We start from the raw sequence: 20,880 nt of genomic DNA, 5'->3' as shown, positions 1-20,880 counted from the left end.
ATATTATGAAGATGGCAATTTTTGGAGATTTGTTCAAATAATGAAATGTTTACTCACAGAATTTATATTTATTTTTCTTTGTTGCATTATTTGACTCTCCAAAACTACTCTATCGTATTGCTCCCTCTGTTTGCCATCTCTCATGCAGTATTTTTCTCTTGGGTCAGTCTTACTGTTGCTAGTCTTTCTCTGCCTTTAGGTAATCTTCCCTATTTTAATTACCAGTTCCTTCTTTGATTTGCAAAAATTTTATTGAAAACCTAAATAGTGGAAAAACTTACCTGGTCCAAAGTCACTTTAGCTTTCTCGATGTCCAATGACTGCCTACTGTAAGTGCATTGTGGCTGGGGACTGCATCTAAAAAAGCTAATGCCCTGATGTCTTTTGGGGACCTGGGAGGGCCTGTTTCATTGTTTGTAAATTTTCTTTTGATAAATGTTACAGGCTTTTACTCATCATTTTTCTTTCTTTTTCTCTAAAACATCAACTATATGTTTACCTCTGTTTATCCCCAAACGGATAATATTTGTATCATCTTTAGAACTTTGAGTAGTATGTCTTACTGTCATATTATATTTCAGTGTCTTCTAATGCAACATTTTCAGAGTAATTTCTTATGTGCAAAAGGTAAAAGAAAAATGATGTTCTCACATAGATGTGTATACACACAAAACAATGTCAAAAGTACATTTTTCAAATGAAATTATTATGAAATATAATACGAAAATCACAGACCTAAAAACTTGCTAGTTTTTAGAATATCCCAAAATAGCCACACCGATGAGAGGCTAAGTTTGAATGGACTATATAACAGCCTTTACATGTGGATAACTAACTAAATAACTTCAAAAAAGGAGAAATTTTGAATCTCTTAATTGGAAGATAATTCATTTAGCTGTTTAACTAGAAATGACAGTCATTTCCTTTAGGTTTATCTCAGTTTGGGAATTTGAAATTAATAAGCAAATTTTAATTCTCGTTTTATCCATCTTTCTTTAAACTTGGCCATTTGCTTTACGGATGTGTACACGGGCTGTTGGAATCAAATGGCTTTTGATTTCATAATGTTGTAGAATTTAATGTTGAAAGGGGTTGCTTAAAGGTCATTCAATCTGAGCAACAACCATCCAGTGCTGAAATTACCTCTGTAGAATCTTCTGCTTAGGAGACCCTTTGCCCAAATGCCTCAATGATGGGAATCCTCTCATTCTCAGACTGCCTATTCCATTTTGAACAACTATGACTTCAAAAATTCTTCATTTTATTGAGCATCCTTCTCATTGATTCAGGCTTCTACTCATTGATTCAGGCTCTGATATATTTGGAACTATTTAAAACAAAATCTGCCTCTTCTCTGTAACAATCTTTCCAATATTTAAAAACACTTCCATATTTTTTCTTAGTTTTTTTTCCTCCAGGCATATTATCACCACTTCCTTCCACTGCTCCCTCACCATCATGGTCAGTCTCCTATGTACATTTCAATAAATCTATATCCATCTCAAATTGAGGTGGCCAGAACTGAACACTATATTCTAGGTGTAGTCTGATTAAAGCAGAGTGTAGCAGGGTTATTGCTTTGTCCATGGAATATATTAAAAATGTATTAATGAAGACTAAGATATTTTGAGGTTATAGCGTACACTTAATTTGACATATTAATATTCCTATCAGCTAAAGTCCCTAAATTTTGCTTGCATGTGCTCCGGTAAGCCAGATTTGCCCTATCATGTATTTACATCATTCTCTGCTGCATAACCTAGCATTTTTATATTCCTCCAAATCCCAAAACAAATCATTTTGAAATTTTAATTCTAAAAGGACCCCTGCAACTTTAATGATAGTTTTTACATCTGACTCACTTGCCTGATAGTCTTGCTGGAGCTTTGCCACTGTAATTGGATTTGGTGCTGCTTGTTTCAGTAAGCCCTTATGGATAGGAGCAAATGTTTATTTCAATGAAACCACAAGCGTGTTGTAGATATCTCTCTCTATAAGAACTAGTAGGACATCATCACACTGGCATCCTTTGGTGCTGAGGCTATCAATGGCTTTTACAAGCAAATCGAAATAATATGCAACGTATACTGCCAATTTTTCTCAAGAAAGAAAAGAAGAATGAGTTTGTAATATGGGAAAATATAATTTTAATCCTAAATTATAAAAATTGAATAAATACTAAGGAAACAGTGTCTTTTCCTTCTCCTTCTTTCTCTTTTCCTGTTTCTTTGTTTTCTCCTTTCTTTGGTCCACTGTGAGAAATTAGTAAAGGTGAAAGAGTGTTTGGATTAATTTCACACACAAAAAAAAAAAATTCAGAAAAACAAGGTTAGACTATGTTATCAATTAATGACCTAGGGGAACAATGGAACCAAGTTACAGAGTTGACAAAGGTCGAAGTACTAGCAACGCAGAGCAGTGGAAGAAAAGGAGATAAAGCAGTCTTCTCTAAGGCAGGGGGGTAAGCCCACACGTTACGCAGGTGGGGGGTAAGCAGAGCTCCTCAGGGGGGCAGACCGATGCACAAAGATCTTAATGCTCTACTGTCTTCTTTCCCAGATAATATGTTACATACATATAAAGTTAATCTACATACAAACTAATATCTTGATTCTAGTGCTGGTTATATTCTTATGTTTTGCGAGTCTGTTTATAATTAAAAAGAAAGAAAAGAAAAGATGAAAGAGAGAGGAGAGATAGGAAGAAGGAAAGAAAGGAGAGTGGATGGGAGGGAGGGAGGGACGGAGGAAGGAGAGAAGAAAATTGAAATTAAGGTTCAAGTTGTATTCTAGTTTGGGTACCCCTCCCAGGAGATTTCACAGGTGGCTTTGGTTCAATGCTGATTTTAAATTGTAAATTCCTATAAAATATATTTTGGAAATTTTTTTTACATGCATAAAATGTTATTTTAGCTTGCAGAATTCTAATGAGTTGGGTTATAGTAACAGATTTAAAGACTATAGATGGGACATAATGAGAAATGGAATTAAGCCATGGAAAGTAAAAACCAAAAAGGCAGCTTTATGAAAAAGGATTTTGAGACAACTGGTTGAGACAAATGCTTCCTGGGAAGAATTATTTAATTCTTAGCTACTCACAATTTTGATAAGGCTGCAAAATCTCTCTCAGGATCAAATGCAGACACATTTGATCCTGAAAAGAAATATTAAAAGAAAAAAGTAAGAGGCTAAGTACATGTGCAGTAGAAATAATTATTGATAAGTATAGGTTTGAGATATAATAAAGCAATAAAATTTCATCAGATGTTAGAGTGACATCAAGGGTGAGGAGAGTCATGCCCAGCTCACCTTTGTGCCAAATCCAGTGCCCAGTGGAAGCCACAGGAAATTAAATCCACAGATTTCAAAGAACTGAAGGGTGGCTCAGTATCATGTAGCACATGCTCACCATTATACTGATGAGGAAGCAAAATCCAAATAAACGTCGAGTGGCTTGCCCAACCAGCTGAGTAGCAGAGGTGAACAAGAAGACAGATCTGACAATCTGTGGTTTTAGATCATCTCTTCCATAGCTACTCTAACATGATTTGTTTTCTTATATACAGAACCCAAGAATGTATTTTTGAAGTGTCTAAAAAAATGTGCTTAGGAAAAGGAACAAATGCTTTTGGAAATTATCACACAGTAATAGTAATTATTTGTTAAAGACCTTGATGAGACTACAGTGGAAGTGGTATACCTTCCTCTGACCATCTTAGCAAAAGAATATGCAGACCAAGATGCAAATTCAAGTAAAATAAATACAAACACAATTTAGAATAGATTAAGAATTCAAAGCAAGTAGTTTTCATAAACATATCCAAGTATTCTCAATCAGGAGAGAATAAGTAGAATTTGACTTGGCACAATCTGAAACTCAAAGAAAGAGGGGAAATTACTTTGGGAAACGTGAAGCCGGATATCAAGAAAACAACCAGGAAAACCCCCTGTAGGACCCCCTCCTCACTGAATGCCTCAGACTATCTTGTTATCCTAATCAGACTCATAAATAAATCCGACCATTATGTTTTTAGCTCTCTAGATCTGGGAAGAAGCCTTGGAGATTAGTTTGCTCCCAGGTGGTCCAATTCGGTGGTGGTTGTTAGGCAGAAATTGTTCTTCACCTGAAATTTTAACATTTTACAATACCTATTAAATCATAACATCTAGCATTTTGCCTGATATTTCTTTGCTTGCAATTGACCTTTCAAATAGACACTACCTAATTGCTTGCTACTCTCAGCAATGAAGTCAAAATGAAATACCAGAAGCAGAGACTAAATTATTCTCTGTTGTATCCCCAGAAGCTAGTGTAGTGCCTGGCACACAGCACATCTTCAGTATGTGTTTAGACAGTTGCATCAAAGTGGAGGGAGACTCAAGGAAAGGATGAGAACTCAAGGAAAGGTTTCTGAGAACAGGCAGGATGGAGAAAATTTGCCTGCCATGCTCCCTTTTCCTTCCATTAAACCCCTGCTCACTGAGACAGTCCTAGGCTATGTATGGAATCGATAAATAACTTTATGAGGACTTGCCCAAGGTACATCTGCATCCCAAAGAATAGTTACTGAATGTAAAAGAATTTCCAGCTAAAGAAAAAGATCTGTGAACTGGGACAGAGGCCTTTATTCTAAAACAGACTCCATCCTATCTTTGCTGTCCTATCTTTGAAACTGGAATTCTTTGGTGATTTTCATCCATACATATCCACTTACCCAGCCATGTACTTGATGTGTCCATTTAGATTCTCAGATAATCTTAACTCATCTTGCCCGTAATATACCCCTCCCAAGAGGGTCTCTTCCCACCCTTCTCCATCTCCATAAATGGCTCCACCACCCAAGCCCAAACCCATGGTTCCGTGTAATCTCCCTTTTCCTACCACTCATATCCAGGCCATCAGCGAGTCATATCAGTTCTACATCCCGAATACATCTCACATCCCTCTTCTCCACATTGCCACTGGCACCACCCAATCCCACCCACCACTTCTCCCATGGAATACTACAGGAGCCTCTTTACACATCCTCACTTCTACTCTTTCGCCATAGGCCCAGCTTTCTGCAATCTTTTAAAAATATAAATTGGATCATGTTATTCCATTCCCCAGCTTAAAACCCTCCCAAGCTTAGACTCATGTTTTTAAGATTCATTCATGTTGTTGCATATAATTGTAGTTTGTTCATTTTCATTTCTATATAATATTCCATTGTATGCCTGTACATAATGAAGTTCTCCATTCTACTTTTGATGGAGGTGTGGGTTGTTTCCAGTATGGGGCTGTTGCAAACAAAGTTCCTATGTACCTTCTTAGATGTGTCTCCTGGTGCACATATGCATACATTCTGTAGGGCATAGACCTAGCATTGTAATTGCTGGGTTGCAGGTTATGCAAAGACAATAGAATTCACCAAAACCAGGTAATGATAAACTAGGATTGTAAAATTAGATAGTGAGGCTATTAAAAAAACAAGGAAAAGAATATCATAAAGTGATTGCCATGAGGAGGGGGGAGGACGCCTTGTTGGGAACGGGGCTGTAGGAGGCTTCTGAGGTGCTGACGTCCTGTTTGTTAACCTGGATAGTGTTTATTCTGTAACAATTTGTTAAAATGTCTGTTTCCGTTTTATGTACTCATCTGCGTGGTTGCTATATTTCATGATAAAGTAGCCTCTCCTCTATATAATACAAATTCCCCCCAAAATAAATACAAAATATTTACAAAAATAAATACAAAATATTTGTATAAACACAAAACTAAAATAAAAACCTCCCAACGCTTTACATTGCACTTGGAATAAAACTCAGGCCCATTCCGTGTTTGCTAAGTCCTGTGTGATATGGCCCCTGGCTACCTCTTTTCATTCTCCTCTCAATCACGCGTTTTGATTTCTTCCTAATATTCATCTCAATTTACTAGTCATTAATTTCAGAGGGCAGCAGACTTTTTCTGTAAAAGGCCAATGGTAAATATTTTCAAATTTTCAGACCATATGGTCTCTGTCCCAACTACTCTACTCTGCCTTTGTACTAGAGACAACACAAAAGCAGTCAGAGACACACCTAAACAAAGGGGCATGGTTGTGTGACAATAAAACTTGATTTACAGAAATAGGCAGGAGGCTGGATTTGGCCCACAGACTGTAGTTTGCCAACTTGTAATTAATTTTATTTTCTTTCAAAGTAGACTGTTAGCTCCATGGAAGAAGAGCTGTCTTGCACACTGTCATGGTACCTAGGACATATACATACAATCCCTCACTCATGGATGGCCGTGTCCACTTGGTTCACTCCACACCGTTACTTGTGTCTCCATCCCCCGACAGGATTCCATATAAATGAACACGCTCAACATCACAAAGAAGGTGTTTACGATTTATTGAGCCCTTTCTATGTACTAAACATTAAGCTTTATACATTTCATGCGTTATGTCATTTAATCCTCACAGTGATCGTTAGAGCCATTGGTATTGCCATTTTCTAGATATGGAAAATCAGCTCCAGCAAGCTTAAGGATCTTGATCAAGATCACACAAGTCAGTGCAGGGGCTTACTCAAATCCCTATCCTAACCTCAAACATCTGACATCTACTCTCACATCAATGGTGCCTGATAACTTAGATAAGAATCCCACAACTGTTGGATTATTGTGAGTTTTAAATGAGATAATGTATAAAGGGTTTAGCCCAGAGATCCCAGTAAATGTTAGTTATAAGGTACCTTATCTTGCTTAATTTTCTCAAAGTAGTTGAGAGCATATTGGTGCTATTATTACTCCTAATTTACATTTAGTCCTAATTTAAGGCCCTAATTTAAAGTTTTATTAGTCCTAATTTACATTAAGGAATGTGAGGCTCAAAGAATTTAAGACATTTGTTCAGGTTCACATAGCCAAGCATACTGGAATTTGAATTTAGATTTTTTGCTTCGACTTCCTACTCAATGAGATGCTGTAAGAGAACAGATAAAGCAACAAGGAAATTCAAAAGAAGGGGAGATTACTGAAGGCCTCAAGAAGGAAGCATTTTAAGGAACAGATAGAATGTGGACAAGCAGAAATTTGGGGCAGTGGGGAGGGCTAGAAGGGTGGAGATCAGAAAGAAGTGTTCCAAGTTCAGAAAACTTTGGTCAAAGTGTCAGACAGGAAAGCAGAGGACCCCACAGAAGAGCCCAGCATACAGGGGTGGGAAAGCCGGACACCAGCCTGGATGAGGACCCCAGGAAAGGGCATAAGGAAGAAGGGAAATGGTTCTAGAAAACTCCAGGCACACTGACATTTAAGAGGAAGAGGAATGCCAAAGTTTGTGGAGAGGAAGTGGTGAGCAATGGAGGGAGAAAACCAGAAGCATGGGTTCTAGTGAAAGCCCGGGAGAAACTTCCCTGGGAAGGTCCAATCAGATGAGCACAGGCAACATAGGAGTCCCTGGTGACCTCAGCAGCTGCTACATCCATAATATCAAAGATATAGACACAGAATAGAGTAATTCTACTGTAGTGTGAGTAGTTTTTTTTCCAAGAAGCTGCGACTGAATGAGTAGCTGGAGTAGCCTGTGGAATGAATGGGTACAGGGATTGTTGTAGGAGACGGCAGAGCATTAAGGATGCTTATTGACTAAGGACAATAGGTTTTTTCACTTGCCCAAAACACGTTGTAATAATTTGAATATGATCCCTCCCCAAATCATTTTTATTTTAGTCCCTGCCCATCTACCTAGAAAGTCTAACCTGCTTCATGTGGAAGTGGGTCCTAATCTGGCACTTCTAGCCCCCTCCCCCTCACATTGGGATCCTTACTTCAGAGAGAAGAAAGTGGGACATCAGCATTGAGAACAAATGGGCAAGGGGGAGGCAGAGTGGTGGGCAGAGAACCGGGAACAGGAAGGGCTGGAGAAACAAGGAAAGATGTTACAAATGAGAAGGGGTGGTCTGACCGACCACCTGGGCCAGAACTGCAATGAGGATGAGAACTGACAACAGGTGCCACCTATCTCTACCTTGCATGTACTCACCTTTTAGGCAGAGGTAGGAAATAGAAAACGAACCAATGAACAGGTGTTTGTTGCCCTGCACCATGAAAAGCTGTTGGCATAAGAGAAGGAAGAGGTCAAATCCTTGCCCACAGAGAGTATACGATCCTGATACTCCTTTATACCCGGGGACAGTGGACATGTTCCTGCTTTGTGCACGTGGTCCTTATACACCTAAGTAATGAAGAGCCAAGACTAATAAGGTCTGGATTTGGAGTTGAGGCTAGATGAAAATCCTAAGGAAAAATGAACAGAAGAAAGAACCACTTGGCACGGCACTGCCACCTTGAATTTAGCTACCTAATTTCTCTGTAATTCAGAACCAACATTTTAGTGCCTGATTTAACAGGGCTAGTTTATAGCTAGTAATTTATTCATTGTCTGGTCTTCTTGAAAAGTGGCATAGGTTTGAGATAATGAGAACAGCATACGTCACCTTGTGCTCTTTCTACCTGTGTTCTATCTTTAGTCTCAGGTGTTCATTTGACCGAGTCAGTGTAATGTCTAATTTTACTTAGATGACTGAGGGTAATTTCTGGATTAGGGTTAAGGAGTACAGATAAGAGTATGAAAAAATTATAGTGTCTATCCCAACATTGTCTTTTTCTACCTCTTCCCACGAAAGACACTGAATTCTTTTTTCTTTCTGGGATGGGTTTGTTTATTCACCCAACCAAGATCACAGGGGACGTTTTTCATTGCTACATCTGGAAAAGTGCCAACACTGAGTCATGCATGCTTACTTTAGAAATGATATCTAGCCTGGATTAAGAAGCAGTAAACTTCTATACAATTTTTAAAATGAAGCACATCTAGCTACGAAAAAACAGAATAATGTAAAGAATCAAATTGAATTTGTACTTTAAAAAAAATCAGCCTCAACAGAGAGTCATTTGTTCTGTAGGATAACAGCAACTTGTTCTTGTTGGTTAAGAGATGTACAAACTTTGCCATTTAAGCATGATTCCTTTTGGCCACCTATGAAGCCAGGATCTTATACGTACCTGGAGCTAGGGAAGGGAAAGAAAGAATCCAGCCAAGGGCCCTCCCATGAGAGGTACATGAATCCCTTAAAATAACACACACTTCTTTAGCCTTCTTAAGACCGCCTGTTTCACCCATTGCTCAACTAACCATTTTCTCAACTTTACCCCATTGTTGTCACATATATTGAGAAGAAAAGCAAGAAACTATTATATTCTAGCACTTAATGTTTATCTTTTGAAACAAGACCCACTGTCACCGGGAGATGCTGGAAAACAAAGAGTTAACGTGAAAGCCCGCACTTGCTCATTCCTGACTGAGGGGGCAGGGGGAGAGTGAAGGGGGCCAGGAGAGAGGGCTCACTCCCTTCTTTACCTTGGGTTTGAGGCTGTCAGCATCTCTCTGAGCCTTCAACCATCCCAGAAGATAATGGAGTCATGAGCCCTGGTCCTCCAGCCTGACGTAGAAGTACAGTCAAGTGTCGCTCTACCCATCTTTACTCACACACCCTCCATTCAACATCTACCAGATCTACTCAACCCAGTGTGATACCCTCTTGCTTTGAGCTCTTGTAATACCTTGTAATTTCTTTTGTGCATTTTCTGTCATTGTGGTCTGGTGGTTAAGAGCTTGAGTTCTGCAAGCTGACTCCATAGGTTCTAATCCAGACTCAACCACTAACTAGACACGTGAATTCTGAAAAATAACTGAACTTCTCTGAATCTGTTTCTTAATCTACAAAAGGGAAATAATAGTACCTGCTGCATAGGGTTGAGGATTAAATGAGATGTATGTATAAAGTGCTCAGCACAGTGTCTAGCACATACAAAACACTAACTAAATTGCAGCCAGCAGGAGGAGGAGTACAGGATTTGTATTGTTGCTTGTGTCCCGGTCTTAATTTCTTTACTAGGGAGTAAATGCCTCGAAAGCAATAGTTGGCTTTGCTCATAACATACATCCTAGCCCAGTGCTCTACTGTCTCGCTACTCCAAGTGTGGTCTGCAGTCACCTGGGAGCTTGTCTACATGCTGAATCTCACAGCCTACCCTGGACCTGTGGAATCAGTATCTGCAGTTTAACAAGGTCCGCAGGTGACACAAACATACACATCAACATTTGAGAAACACTGCACTGGGTTCATTGAATTCAGTTGATGAAGCTGATATTTTAATTCCGGTGTTTCCCACTAGGATAACAGAGGCTTAATTCTGTCGAATCAATACTGCCATTTGATAACTGTCATTTATTTGTAAGGATCCTTTATACCAGTGGTTATCAAAGTGGGGTCCCTGGACCAGCAGCATCAGATTCAATTCGGAACTTGTTAGAAATGCAAATTGTCAGGTGATTCTAATGCATCCTACAGCTTGAGAACCACAGCTTTAGAACATTGGGAAGCTACCAGAAGTACCACATTAATAATGTGCATCTCCTTCCTGCCTTATTTCATTTCTTCTGTTCCATCTCTTAAAGAGACAAGTGTAAAGTACTGAGTTTCCTCTCCATGTTTGCCTGCTATTTTCTGATGTATGGAAAACACAGCCTATTTGACTTATCTGTAGTACTTGTGTTTTGTTTTGTTTTTGTTAATTTTATTCGTTTTTTGAATAGGTGATAGATGCACATGGTATAAAATTCCCAAGGTACAAGTGTTTACGGTGAAAAGTAAGTCTCCCTCCTTGTCCTCACTCCAGTAATATAGCTGCCATCTCCAAAGGCAATCACTGAACTTTCATTGCACACATTTATTGAGCACCTACTATGTGCCAGGCACTGTTCTTGGCACTGGATATTGCACAAACAGACAAACCTCTGCCTTCATGCAGCTTACATTTTGGTTGCCAATTTCTTGTAGTATTTTTTCAATTGCATAGCATATTGCAGTGGTTAAAAGTAGGGCCCTGCAGTCAAACCAACTGATTTTGAATGCAATTTTCCCCATATTCTAAATGATCTTGGGTTATTTGCTCCACCACTGTGAACTGGGTTTTCTTTATCTTGAAATGGAGATAACAAATCTATTTTATAAGGTTGTAAGAATAACATGAGACAATACTTATAAAGTACCAAACAGTGCCGAGAACAGAGTAAATGCTCAATAAATTCTGATGTTGATTATAATGATGTGATCTCATTCTACTATTCTATAATGTAGACTAGAAATGGTTAAAGGATTTATTTTCTCAATAGTTTTCATTTCCTCTCTTTGCTATGCAATGATCAAAAAAATCACTTTTTTCAGAACAAGGACAGTGAATTTAAGTCTTCAAAATTCTGATCATTAACTGCTTGTCTGTAACACTATTTGCTGAGTTCTATTCAGAAATCAACTCTTAATAAATCAGTAGAGTATAGAGACTATGTTCCTTTTTATTCTTTATAATCTAGCATTTTTTTAAATCCCATGTAATTTGAAGGTTTTTCTACCATTAATTCATTTTTTTACTATTGTTCATAGTTTTGTGCTATTAACGTCATACTTTATAATGTTACAAAATACATTCCTTGGGGAGATTATTTCATAGCAGAGGAAGTAAGCACTTTGAGCAGCGTTTTTGACAATGTAATTTGGTATAGTTACTTTAAGGAACTTTCTTCATGATTCCAGTCTCCAGCCATATGGGAAAACAACTTTCAACCCCTGGAAAAGCAACAAAAATATTCTTTGGTGATGATCTTAAGGTGGAAAACGTTAGGAAAAAATTACATACAAAAATGAAAAAAAGAGAGAGAAGAAAAGAACTCCCAGGGCATGAAAACACTTTTAAATGTTAGGCCAAGAACTGTTTCCTTTATTCAGCATAAAAAGGATCGTTAGAGGGCAAAGATTGCAAGGAAGGTGGATTACGGATATTCCACCAGGTACTGACGCCGGACCATTGACTTGGAATCTAATAAGGAATGAGGGCACACCTATTTGACCAACCACAGTCCTGAGAATCATTTAATATAGTCTCTTTCTTTGTCTTCTTTGTTCCTGATTCTATTTTGTATTCTTTCCTGGTAGACAAAGTGTATGGATCTTTGAAAGGTTGATTGCGGTGCAGAAAACCTCTTCTCTTAACCTAGTCATGTTAGGAGGACTAGAAAGAGGGATAAGCTGGGAAATTGAAGTGAAATGCTTCTGAATGGCTTTTATTATTTGTTTAATGGTGAGATCAAGGTAGATTTGCGGTGTTTTGTGTCCTTTTTTAAGCATTTTCCAGCCTCTGGTATTTTTATTGTCAGAAATGGAATAACAATAAGTGCTCATAATTTTGACAGGCATAAAGTCAATACTAAATTGATGAGGCTCCTCTAGTAGCAGTTACTCCTACACTTCTCCTGGACTTTGTCTACGCTAATCATATAACACACTACAGAGCTAGCTCTAATTTATTAGGGATGCATTAGGCAACCAGTGTGTGACCTCTTTGGCTTACCTTTGGACCTTGTCATTTCTCATTCTTCTCTGTTTCTACTACTTATTACAGTGTATCAACCCATATCTTAAACTCAGTGGTTTAATTTATCATTATCTCCCATGGTTGTGTGAATTAACTGGGCTCAGCTGGGTTCTTGCGATCTTTCATGAGCTTGCAGTCAGATAGCAGCTAAGGCAGGAGTAACACGGTGGGATGTTCAACATGGTGTCTTCATTCAAAGGTCTGTGGCCTCAGCTAGGATGGCTGGAACAGCTGAGGGCTGACTAGGCATCTCTCTCTCTCCATGCTGCCTCTCCATATGGCTACTTGAGCTTCTTTACAGCATGGCGGTCTCATCATAGTCAGATTTCTTACATTGGGATTGGCTTCCCCCAACAAGTTTTCCAAGAGACTCACGTAGAAACTGCAGTTTCTTTGAATTCAAACTCAGAAGTCATGCAAAATCACTTCCCCTGCATTTTGTTGTTCAAAAATCAAGCCAGCCCAGATTCAAGGAAGGGTACTACACAAGGACACCAATAGAAGGAGACATGGTTCATTGGAGAGGGCATCTTTAAGCACTCACTGCCACTTCCTCTTTGCCAGAAAATAGTCAAATTTATGTATAACACCACTGTTATACTCCTGTGCCAAACACTTCTAGGAAACATAAATCCACACAAGTACTTCTTAGAAAGTGAAAATTTGTGGTTCTTATATATATATATACACACACACTAAATATATCTGATATCGTGTGAGTGTTGTCCACTAATAGAATTAACTTTGTTGGCTTATACACACTTGTATCTGTTGATCAGAAGCTGCCATTAATCAAAATATTATTGGATTATATAATGAATTAGAAGCAGTTAATAAGTCACTCAATACAATTCATCTCCTTCCTTTCTAATCTTTGGTACAGTAGTGTGTTGTACTATCCAATAATTATAGAATATTTTGTTTATTGAAAGCAGAGTGAGTTATATTTTGTGTATTGAAAGGAGAGTGAGTTTTGTTGTTATTATTCATTTCATTCATTCAATCAACAAATATTTGTTGAGTACCCATTATGAGCCAGGCCCAGTGTTAGGCAATGGAGAGCAGGGACAATTTGCTGCTATGGTTGGATTTTGCCCTTACCAGTATCAGTAGTAGCAATTTAAATGCTAACTGTATAAGTTCATGCATTCAGATGCCTGGGCACTAGAGAAAGCTGTGTTACAGAACATTACTAACAGTTAGTGCTGATTAGGTCCTTATTTTATGCATTATTTTATTTAACGCCCCCAGGAGGTCTTAGGATAGAGGCAGAGTTATTATCCCAATTTTGTAGAGGTTGAAACTGTGACCACAGTGACTCAGAGTAAACAGCATTCCAAAGGTCACCTAATTAGTCAATGGTGGAGCTTGGGCTGGAATCCAGAGCACCTATGATGCAAACTGCATTCAAATAATACACTGGCCTCTATTTCTAAATTCCATGCCTTTTAAGAAATGATTTCACCATTCTAAAATGTAAATGCATAATTACTTAATATCATAGAGCTATTTTAATTAATCTTTGGCCAAATGTGTTGACAGCTCCCACCCCGACCCCAGTTCCGGGCTTCTTTTGGTTTCACGGTGACCATTTCTGAAGTCTAAGAAGGATGGGTAAAGAATAGAAGCTTAATTTTATTGAAATTTTACTGTCTAACAGTTATCAAGCTTGATGAGACAAAAGGGTGCTAAGTTGCTGTGGCACGTAGATGGAAAAAAAGCAAAACCACCAACCTCTTTAATAAAAGTAATCATGAATTCCAAAAGTATTTATGGAGCACTTAGAACATGCCAGGCCCAGGAGAATTTGGTTCCTATTCGAGAAGATCTCACCATCCAGTGGGAGAGACTAAGTAGATGTTTTTACTGGCAGTACACTCTGAGAAGGGAAGCCCACCGGAAGGACGCCTAACTTAAGATGGTGGGTAGAAGGGGGGGAGGAGTTCTAGAAAGAGTCAAAGATTTGAGAAATTACTCAGGTGAAGAAGAGGGGGAAAGGTCCATTGAGAGAGTGCACCTTTAGGTTCAAGTCTAAAGAGTGTCAGGACTTGTAGTGACTGAACTAATTCTGTACAGCAGAAGGGTAGGATGCATGTGGAGGAGTGGCCAGAGAGAGGCTGGACAAGAAGTCAAGGGGCAGGAACATCTCATTGCAGTCCTTGTTAGGAAGTTTGAATGAGTGACAGTCACTGAATAAGACTTTGCTAGGTATTTTGGATTTTAAGTGCCGACATGGAAAACAGATTAACATTCAGACATTTTCTCCATTTTAACAATGACTTCCCCTCTTTACAGAGTTGGAAATCATTCTTTCACTATTTTGCAATATGTACCAGACATTCTAAATGGCTTCCCTTCCATGTCTGCCTATTTACAATGTTGATTACAGCCAGGCTGATCAAATTAAAGCACCGCGTGTCATATCATCTTAATATTAGATGAGTCACTTATTTATTCATTTATTTATGCATTTATCCAAGAAAAATCTGTCCCCCACTTCATCAGTTCTACAGATTCAGATTTCTGTATGTTTAGGTGACAGAGAGATGCACTCTCATGAAAACAGTGCTGCAACCACTGACTTCAGCCAGCCAGTTTCAAAACGCTTTACTTACTTTCTAGCTTAATTCTCTAGCTATTCTGAGAAAAAGCAATTAAAATTGCCTCTCCAGTGTACCCAGATGGAGGATGCTAAAGTCCCACTAGTTTTTTCCTCCACTGCCAACATCAACAGGGTGGAGCAGCTGAGAAGGGAGAACTGGAGTCCCAGGGAAGGGAAACAATGTCACAGCAAAGTGACAGAAGCGCCTCCTCACTGCGCTGCCTCCTTCCCGTGGCAGCACAGACCTCTCCAGCCACCCCCAGCTCCCCGTGGGCTTCACTCTCTCCAGGGACCTCTCAAGGAGGGAGAACCAGTTAGTTCCTTTGAGTGTGTTAAAGAGTTGAAAGAACTTGTGCCAAAAAATAAAGCGGAGCATCCATTGCTTTTTCCAGCTTGTCTCACTTCCGCTCCTTTACTCAAACTCTTGATAAAAAGCCGCGGTGACTAGTGTATTCTCATGTGCTTCTTGGAGAGTTAGGCGGATCACGGCTGCTTCCCTCTGCCCTACAGTTTCACAACCTCAACTCAAGGGCAGGCCCTCCCTCTTTTTTTTTTTTTTTTTTTCTTTCCCCTCCTTCCACCTGACAGAGACCATAAATAACCGAGGCTCCTGGTGTTCCCAGCTGAGAACAAAGTTAAAGTTTGCCCGGAGCTCCCTGCCACTCCCTGCCGAGGCCACTTCTTTGTTTTCTTCTCCTGTTTTCTCTCTACCTGGGTTGGCCGTTTCTTCATTCATGTCGGAGAGGGGTCGTCCCCTAATTAAATGCAGCGCCTCGCTCGCTCGCTTGCCCTGCGTTTAAACAGGCTGGCTCGGTTACCCGGTTAGGCACCGAGCGCGCTGGTATCAAATTACCGAAAGTCTACACCGGAGCAGTCCTCATATTTACATACAAATAACTCAAGGGCTTGCATTTCTGTCACCATTGGGTCCTGCTAGAGGCTTGCCAGAGGAGTTTGTAATCCAATCAGAAGGAGCTTTCAAAGCATGTCTGCGGAGTGATCAAAAGAATCTTAATCTCAATTTAAATGTAGTAAGGTTTTGTTCTTTTTTGGGGTCTGAAATATTTGAAGATCTTTGAACTCCGATGAGTAGGAAAAGATGTGTAATCCCTCACTTGCCTGCGAGGAGACGAAGATGCTAAGCGGAGCTCGGCTGCAGTGGTGGTGAAGACGGTGGATACGAGCCAGGAGTGGTTTGTTTGAGCGGATTTGGAGGTAGATTCGAAATCACTGCTTAAGGAATTCCTGGAAACATCAGGAACACATTTGATCAGCCCAGCCTGGTGGAAATGGCTTTACCACAGAGTAAGATCTTTCTTTAAGCTGTGCTCGGTGTGTGCTGTTTTTGTCTCATATGCAATGAATGTGCAAATAGCCCAGATGTGAATAGTTACTTAAAATAATTTCTTGGTACTGGGTAGCAGTAGAAAGTTGATCTGTTTGGTTTTTACGTTTGCAAAAACAGTCGTTGACAGTGTATTTTTAGACTTGATTGGTAGTTTAAAAGCTGAGCTCTTGTGGTTTCCTGAGTTTAAATGAATGGAAATTATAAACGGTGCTGAATGAAGGATTGGAAAATATAGCTGGAGCAGCTGAATCACTTACCTTTGAGAAAACATAACATACACGCTTTTGAAATCTCTCAGCCAGCCAAGCTCTTGTCCAGAAAGAGAATGAGAGTCATAAAAAGGAGACAGTGTTTGCCTGTTTGTGGAAGGAACTTTTCCACAGCCTGTACTACATTTTGAGAAGGATGAGAAACGTCCCAGAGGGCAAAAGGCATCTGAAAAACCTGCCCTGTCAGTCTCGGAATGTGGTTTTTCCGTGTGAGGTCACATTGTACACACATAGCTAGTAAAAGCATTTTACGTAATTAACTCTTTGTATTGATGGTCAAAGAGCAATTTATGTAGTCCTCCCTTCCAACTTCTGAGGCCCACGTTTGATCTCTGTAGAAGGAACAGCTGTTTTCCACGCAGGGTTCAAGCCCTGGGGCCGCTGGACTGAGTTGTGAATTTCATTATGTGGAGAAACAGTTCAAAATTGATGTGTTTCAAGGTTCCCCAATTGAGCAGAGTTGAGATGAAATAATTTGCTAGCTTCTTACATAAGCCCCAAACTGAAATCCTGTGTGCAAGAAGACCATTTAAAAGGTCTCTTCCCTTCCTACGTATAATTTCCAGAACCATAAGGAAGAGGTGGCTCTTATCTTGCCATCCATGTCCATTCAAACCAGCTGCCTCATCGTGGTGAGGCAAGGAAAACTGTAACTGACATCAAAGATCCACCTTACCAGTCAGCGGGACTTGACGAGGATGAAGGAGATAGGGGAAATGTTTTAAAATCGGTACTTAACACCAGGAGCTCTTTCTGCTACTTCAATTCACTCTTGAAATTATGAACTAACCTCTGCCTATACTCTTTCCTTCTAAACGGCACTTACAAATATTATCCAGGGGATCGGGGAAGATGAATATGAGAAATTGGGTGATTTGCTGATGACCCAAGGAGCGGTTTTCTCCACAGTAGACACATTTTCAAAGGAAATCTTCTGATTTTGGCTTGCTTTGTACATCCGCAGGTGAAGATGCAATGACAGGGGACACTGACAAATATCTTGGGCCACAGGACCTTAAGGAGCTGGGCGATGATTCTCTGCCCGCAGAGGGCTACATGGGCTTCAGTCTTGGGGCCCGTTCTGCCAGGTATTTTATTGTTGCTGTTTTATCATAGTTAATTTAAAACAACCATGATTTGTCATAAACCCAAATCATTTTCATTTTTCACGTTACCCCAGAATGTGCTCTTTGGGTGAGGAAGTGAATTTGGTGAAATGTTCTTAACTCCAGGGTACACGCTCTGCTTTTTGCTGTCGTGGTTCTCAGTCCTTAATTTTATGTGATTGAACATGTCAATCATTTGTCATTTTTTTTTCCCACCTTGCAGTCATGCTTCAAGCGTAGTAACAAAAGAGCTCACTGACAGAACTGGGAGAACAGTCTGGGTTACGCGTTTCAAAATTAGATTTTGTTCTATATTGAAAGAAAAATCTTATTTTCCAATAAGTGAGAAACACTTGTGTTGATGGTTCACTCTTCTCTCTTTGTTACTGAAAGAGTAATTCATGATTGAGACTTAAAGCAAGCATTCTTGGGAAAAAATTACAGAATGTTTATTAGAATTGTCTACCACGTGTTTGAGCTTCTAAAACTATGCTGTAGTGGACAGGAGACATATTAGGGGTGTAACAGCGACTTAGCAAAAGTCACAGACAGGTATGGTGGCAAATTCAGTCCTTAGAGCTGAAGCGTAAAACTTGTGTACGTGGAAAACCTTAGCTCAAACTTACCTCACAGTGGTTGAAAGGAACAGGACCTTGTCCAGAATTTGGGGACCTCTTTTCCCTAGTTAGATTAACAGCATGTTTACTGACAGTCAAGTTATTTTAAAGCTAATAATTAAACCTTCTCAGCCAGAACCCTGGGGACATTTTCCTATAGTTTAAAGATCTGTTGTAAAAAGTTTCATTGTCTAATAGTAAATGGCACTTCCCACAAAGTAAACCTCAGAGTTTATTCCCAGTGTCGGTGGTGTGGCCAGGTTAGATACTGAATTGATTTTTCTTCAAGTTAGTCTTTTTTTAACAGAATTTGGAACCTCATGTAACTTAGTAGAATTTTTGCTTTATAAATATCTTTATAAAAGGTGTTAAAATCTGATTGTAGCGGGTGTCATTAATAAGAACGGGGAAAAATAACTAAAAATATGCAATATTTCAGGTACTCACAGATAGTAAGTTACAACTGAAAATATGCAGAATCTTAAAAGATGTCAAGGGAAAATTCTATTTAGAGATTTAATAGCTTTTGTAATCCAATAACTAGCAGCCTTCTCTTCCTTGGATAATATATAAAAGATACATTTTGTAAATCAATCATTTGTATATAGAAAATTGTAGCAGCTGACATCCAGTGAAATATGAAGCCAGAATATTGCCTCTAAATTTTTTCTCAAGACAATTCTAAGCTTCCACACTTCTAATTTTGATTGCACTGTTATCATTTGTTGCTATATATGTAACTCATTTTTTTTACATTGGCAATGCATGTTATGCTCAGAGGCAAATATAAAAGAAAATCTATAAAGTGAATATATTTTTAAAATATTGTAAGAGTATCACAAAGTATAATATTCTGAGTGTAACATTTAAAAAGGAATACATTAAATGTGTAACTCATTCAACCATAACATTTTTTTCTTTTTTCCCTGTCTGATTCTTTTGCTTTCTACTTCTCCTGTTTTTTTCTAAAAATACTTTAAAATAGTCCCAAGATCAGGTAAGAAGATATGGCACTTTTATGGTGTTTCTCTGCCCTTCCCTGAGTCATTGTCTCATTTTTATTTTCTTCAGCATTGTGCTGTGCTGTGCTGTGCTGTGCTGCAATGTGCTTTTTTTTTTCCTGCTCAGCTTTAGAATATCAGTTTTGTGATTCAGAGAGAATTAGCAAGTAACTAAATGTATGATAAGAAATGTTACTTATGCAAAATTGACTGAATACTTAAGGAATTTCTTTTCCTTAATTTGTAAGGTGCATGACGTGAAGTAACTGAGGAAATTTCACTGGTTTCAAGAAAAAGTCTCGATTTGAAGGGCTTCTTGTTTGCTGGTTGCTGTTTTGAGTTGTGCTAGGGACGTTACTATACTTCTAGAATTCTGAGGCATGTGTTTTTCTAACACTTCCTGTGTTTAACACTTAGGGTATACTGATGGCTACAAATAATATAGTTGACCTTAGTTAAAAATAATTTAATGCTTTCCAGACCCCTAAACAAATAATCTCCAATTTTAGTAGCTGAAAGGACTTCGATGTATTAAGAATTCAGAGTGAAGCCTGATGGACTTAATGGGCTCCATCTGTCTAATGGAAGTTGGTCAGGAACAATCAGAAGTAGGAACTTCAGACATTATGTAAAATGAAGACATCTTTAGGTTTTTCCATTGATAGCTCCCAATTCTAGGCTCTGTTCTTTAGTTGGCACTCATATATAAGTTAAAAGAAAGAGAAGATATTTAAAAAATATCAACAAATCTTAGATATATTTAAAAACTGAATATGACTGTAATTTTTTTTAAACTTTTAAGTGTTTGCTAACATATACAATAAAATTGTTCTCACGTACCACCAATATTAACATGTGCCATGGGAACCATAATTTGAAGAAATGACAGTCTGATGCAGAGAGTGGAGCTTCCCAGTGCCTCTCAAACCACGTCACTGGGGCAAAATGGAACCTTGCACTGAGTACTTAGAAGTTGCACTGTCTAATAGTATAGCCCCTAGCCACATAAGACTATTTAAGTTAAAATTAAGTAAAATTCAGTTCTTCATCACACTAGCCACACTTCAGGTGCTCAGTCGCCACATGTGGCCAGTGGCCACTGTGTTGGATGGTACAGATTTAGAACATGTCCGCTGTTACAGAAAGGTCTGTTGGAAAGTAGCAGGAGAATTTCTGCTTTTAGGAAGCTTATGATGGAGAGAAGGTAAGGAGCTAGAAACAGGAGGAACAAAAAAAGTGTTTGCAGCTGAAACAGGGGAAAAAAAAAAAAAAGGAAGAGTTATGGGTCCTATGATTGGGCACGGAAGGCCCGACTGTGCAAGTGGTCAGAATCATGGCTTACTAGGGATCCTCCTCTATGCACGGATAATGCTTACTTTTCTTTTTGCTTGTATACCCAGTTTCTAATATTGTGCCTTGCTCATAATAGTCACTTAGTAAATATTTGCTGGATACGCTAAATGGTGACTCTGTAGAAT

At 38.9% G+C, this 20,880-nt stretch overlaps 1 protein-coding gene across 28 annotated transcripts in view; it reads left to right on the top strand.

The window, feature by feature from the left end:
* ANK3 (ankyrin 3) overlaps positions 1-20,880 on the top strand; it is a 624,902-nt gene that overhangs the window by 506,699 nt on the left and 97,323 nt on the right. For 17 of the 28 annotated variants that reach the window (XM_070488170.1, XM_070488208.1, XM_070488247.1 and 14 more), the window contains 2 exons: positions 10,625-10,678; positions 17,643-17,766. In XM_070488170.1, coding sequence (XP_070344271.1) covers positions 10,625-10,678; positions 17,643-17,766 — 178 coding nt within the window. Of the gene's footprint in view, positions 1-10,624; positions 10,679-15,682; positions 16,367-17,642; positions 17,767-20,880 lie in introns of those variants that run through there. The other 11 variants (XM_070488264.1, XM_070488195.1, XM_070488262.1 and 8 more) reach the window with 2 other exon arrangements.

Source organism: Equus asinus, chromosome 2 (genome assembly GCF_041296235.1).
Source record: "Equus asinus isolate D_3611 breed Donkey chromosome 2, EquAss-T2T_v2, whole genome shotgun sequence".
In the NCBI taxonomy this organism is placed as follows: domain Eukaryota; kingdom Metazoa; phylum Chordata; class Mammalia; order Perissodactyla; family Equidae; genus Equus; species Equus asinus.
The sequence above is the reverse complement of the archived record's forward strand: the minus strand, read 5'-3'. Positions and strand labels throughout refer to the sequence as shown.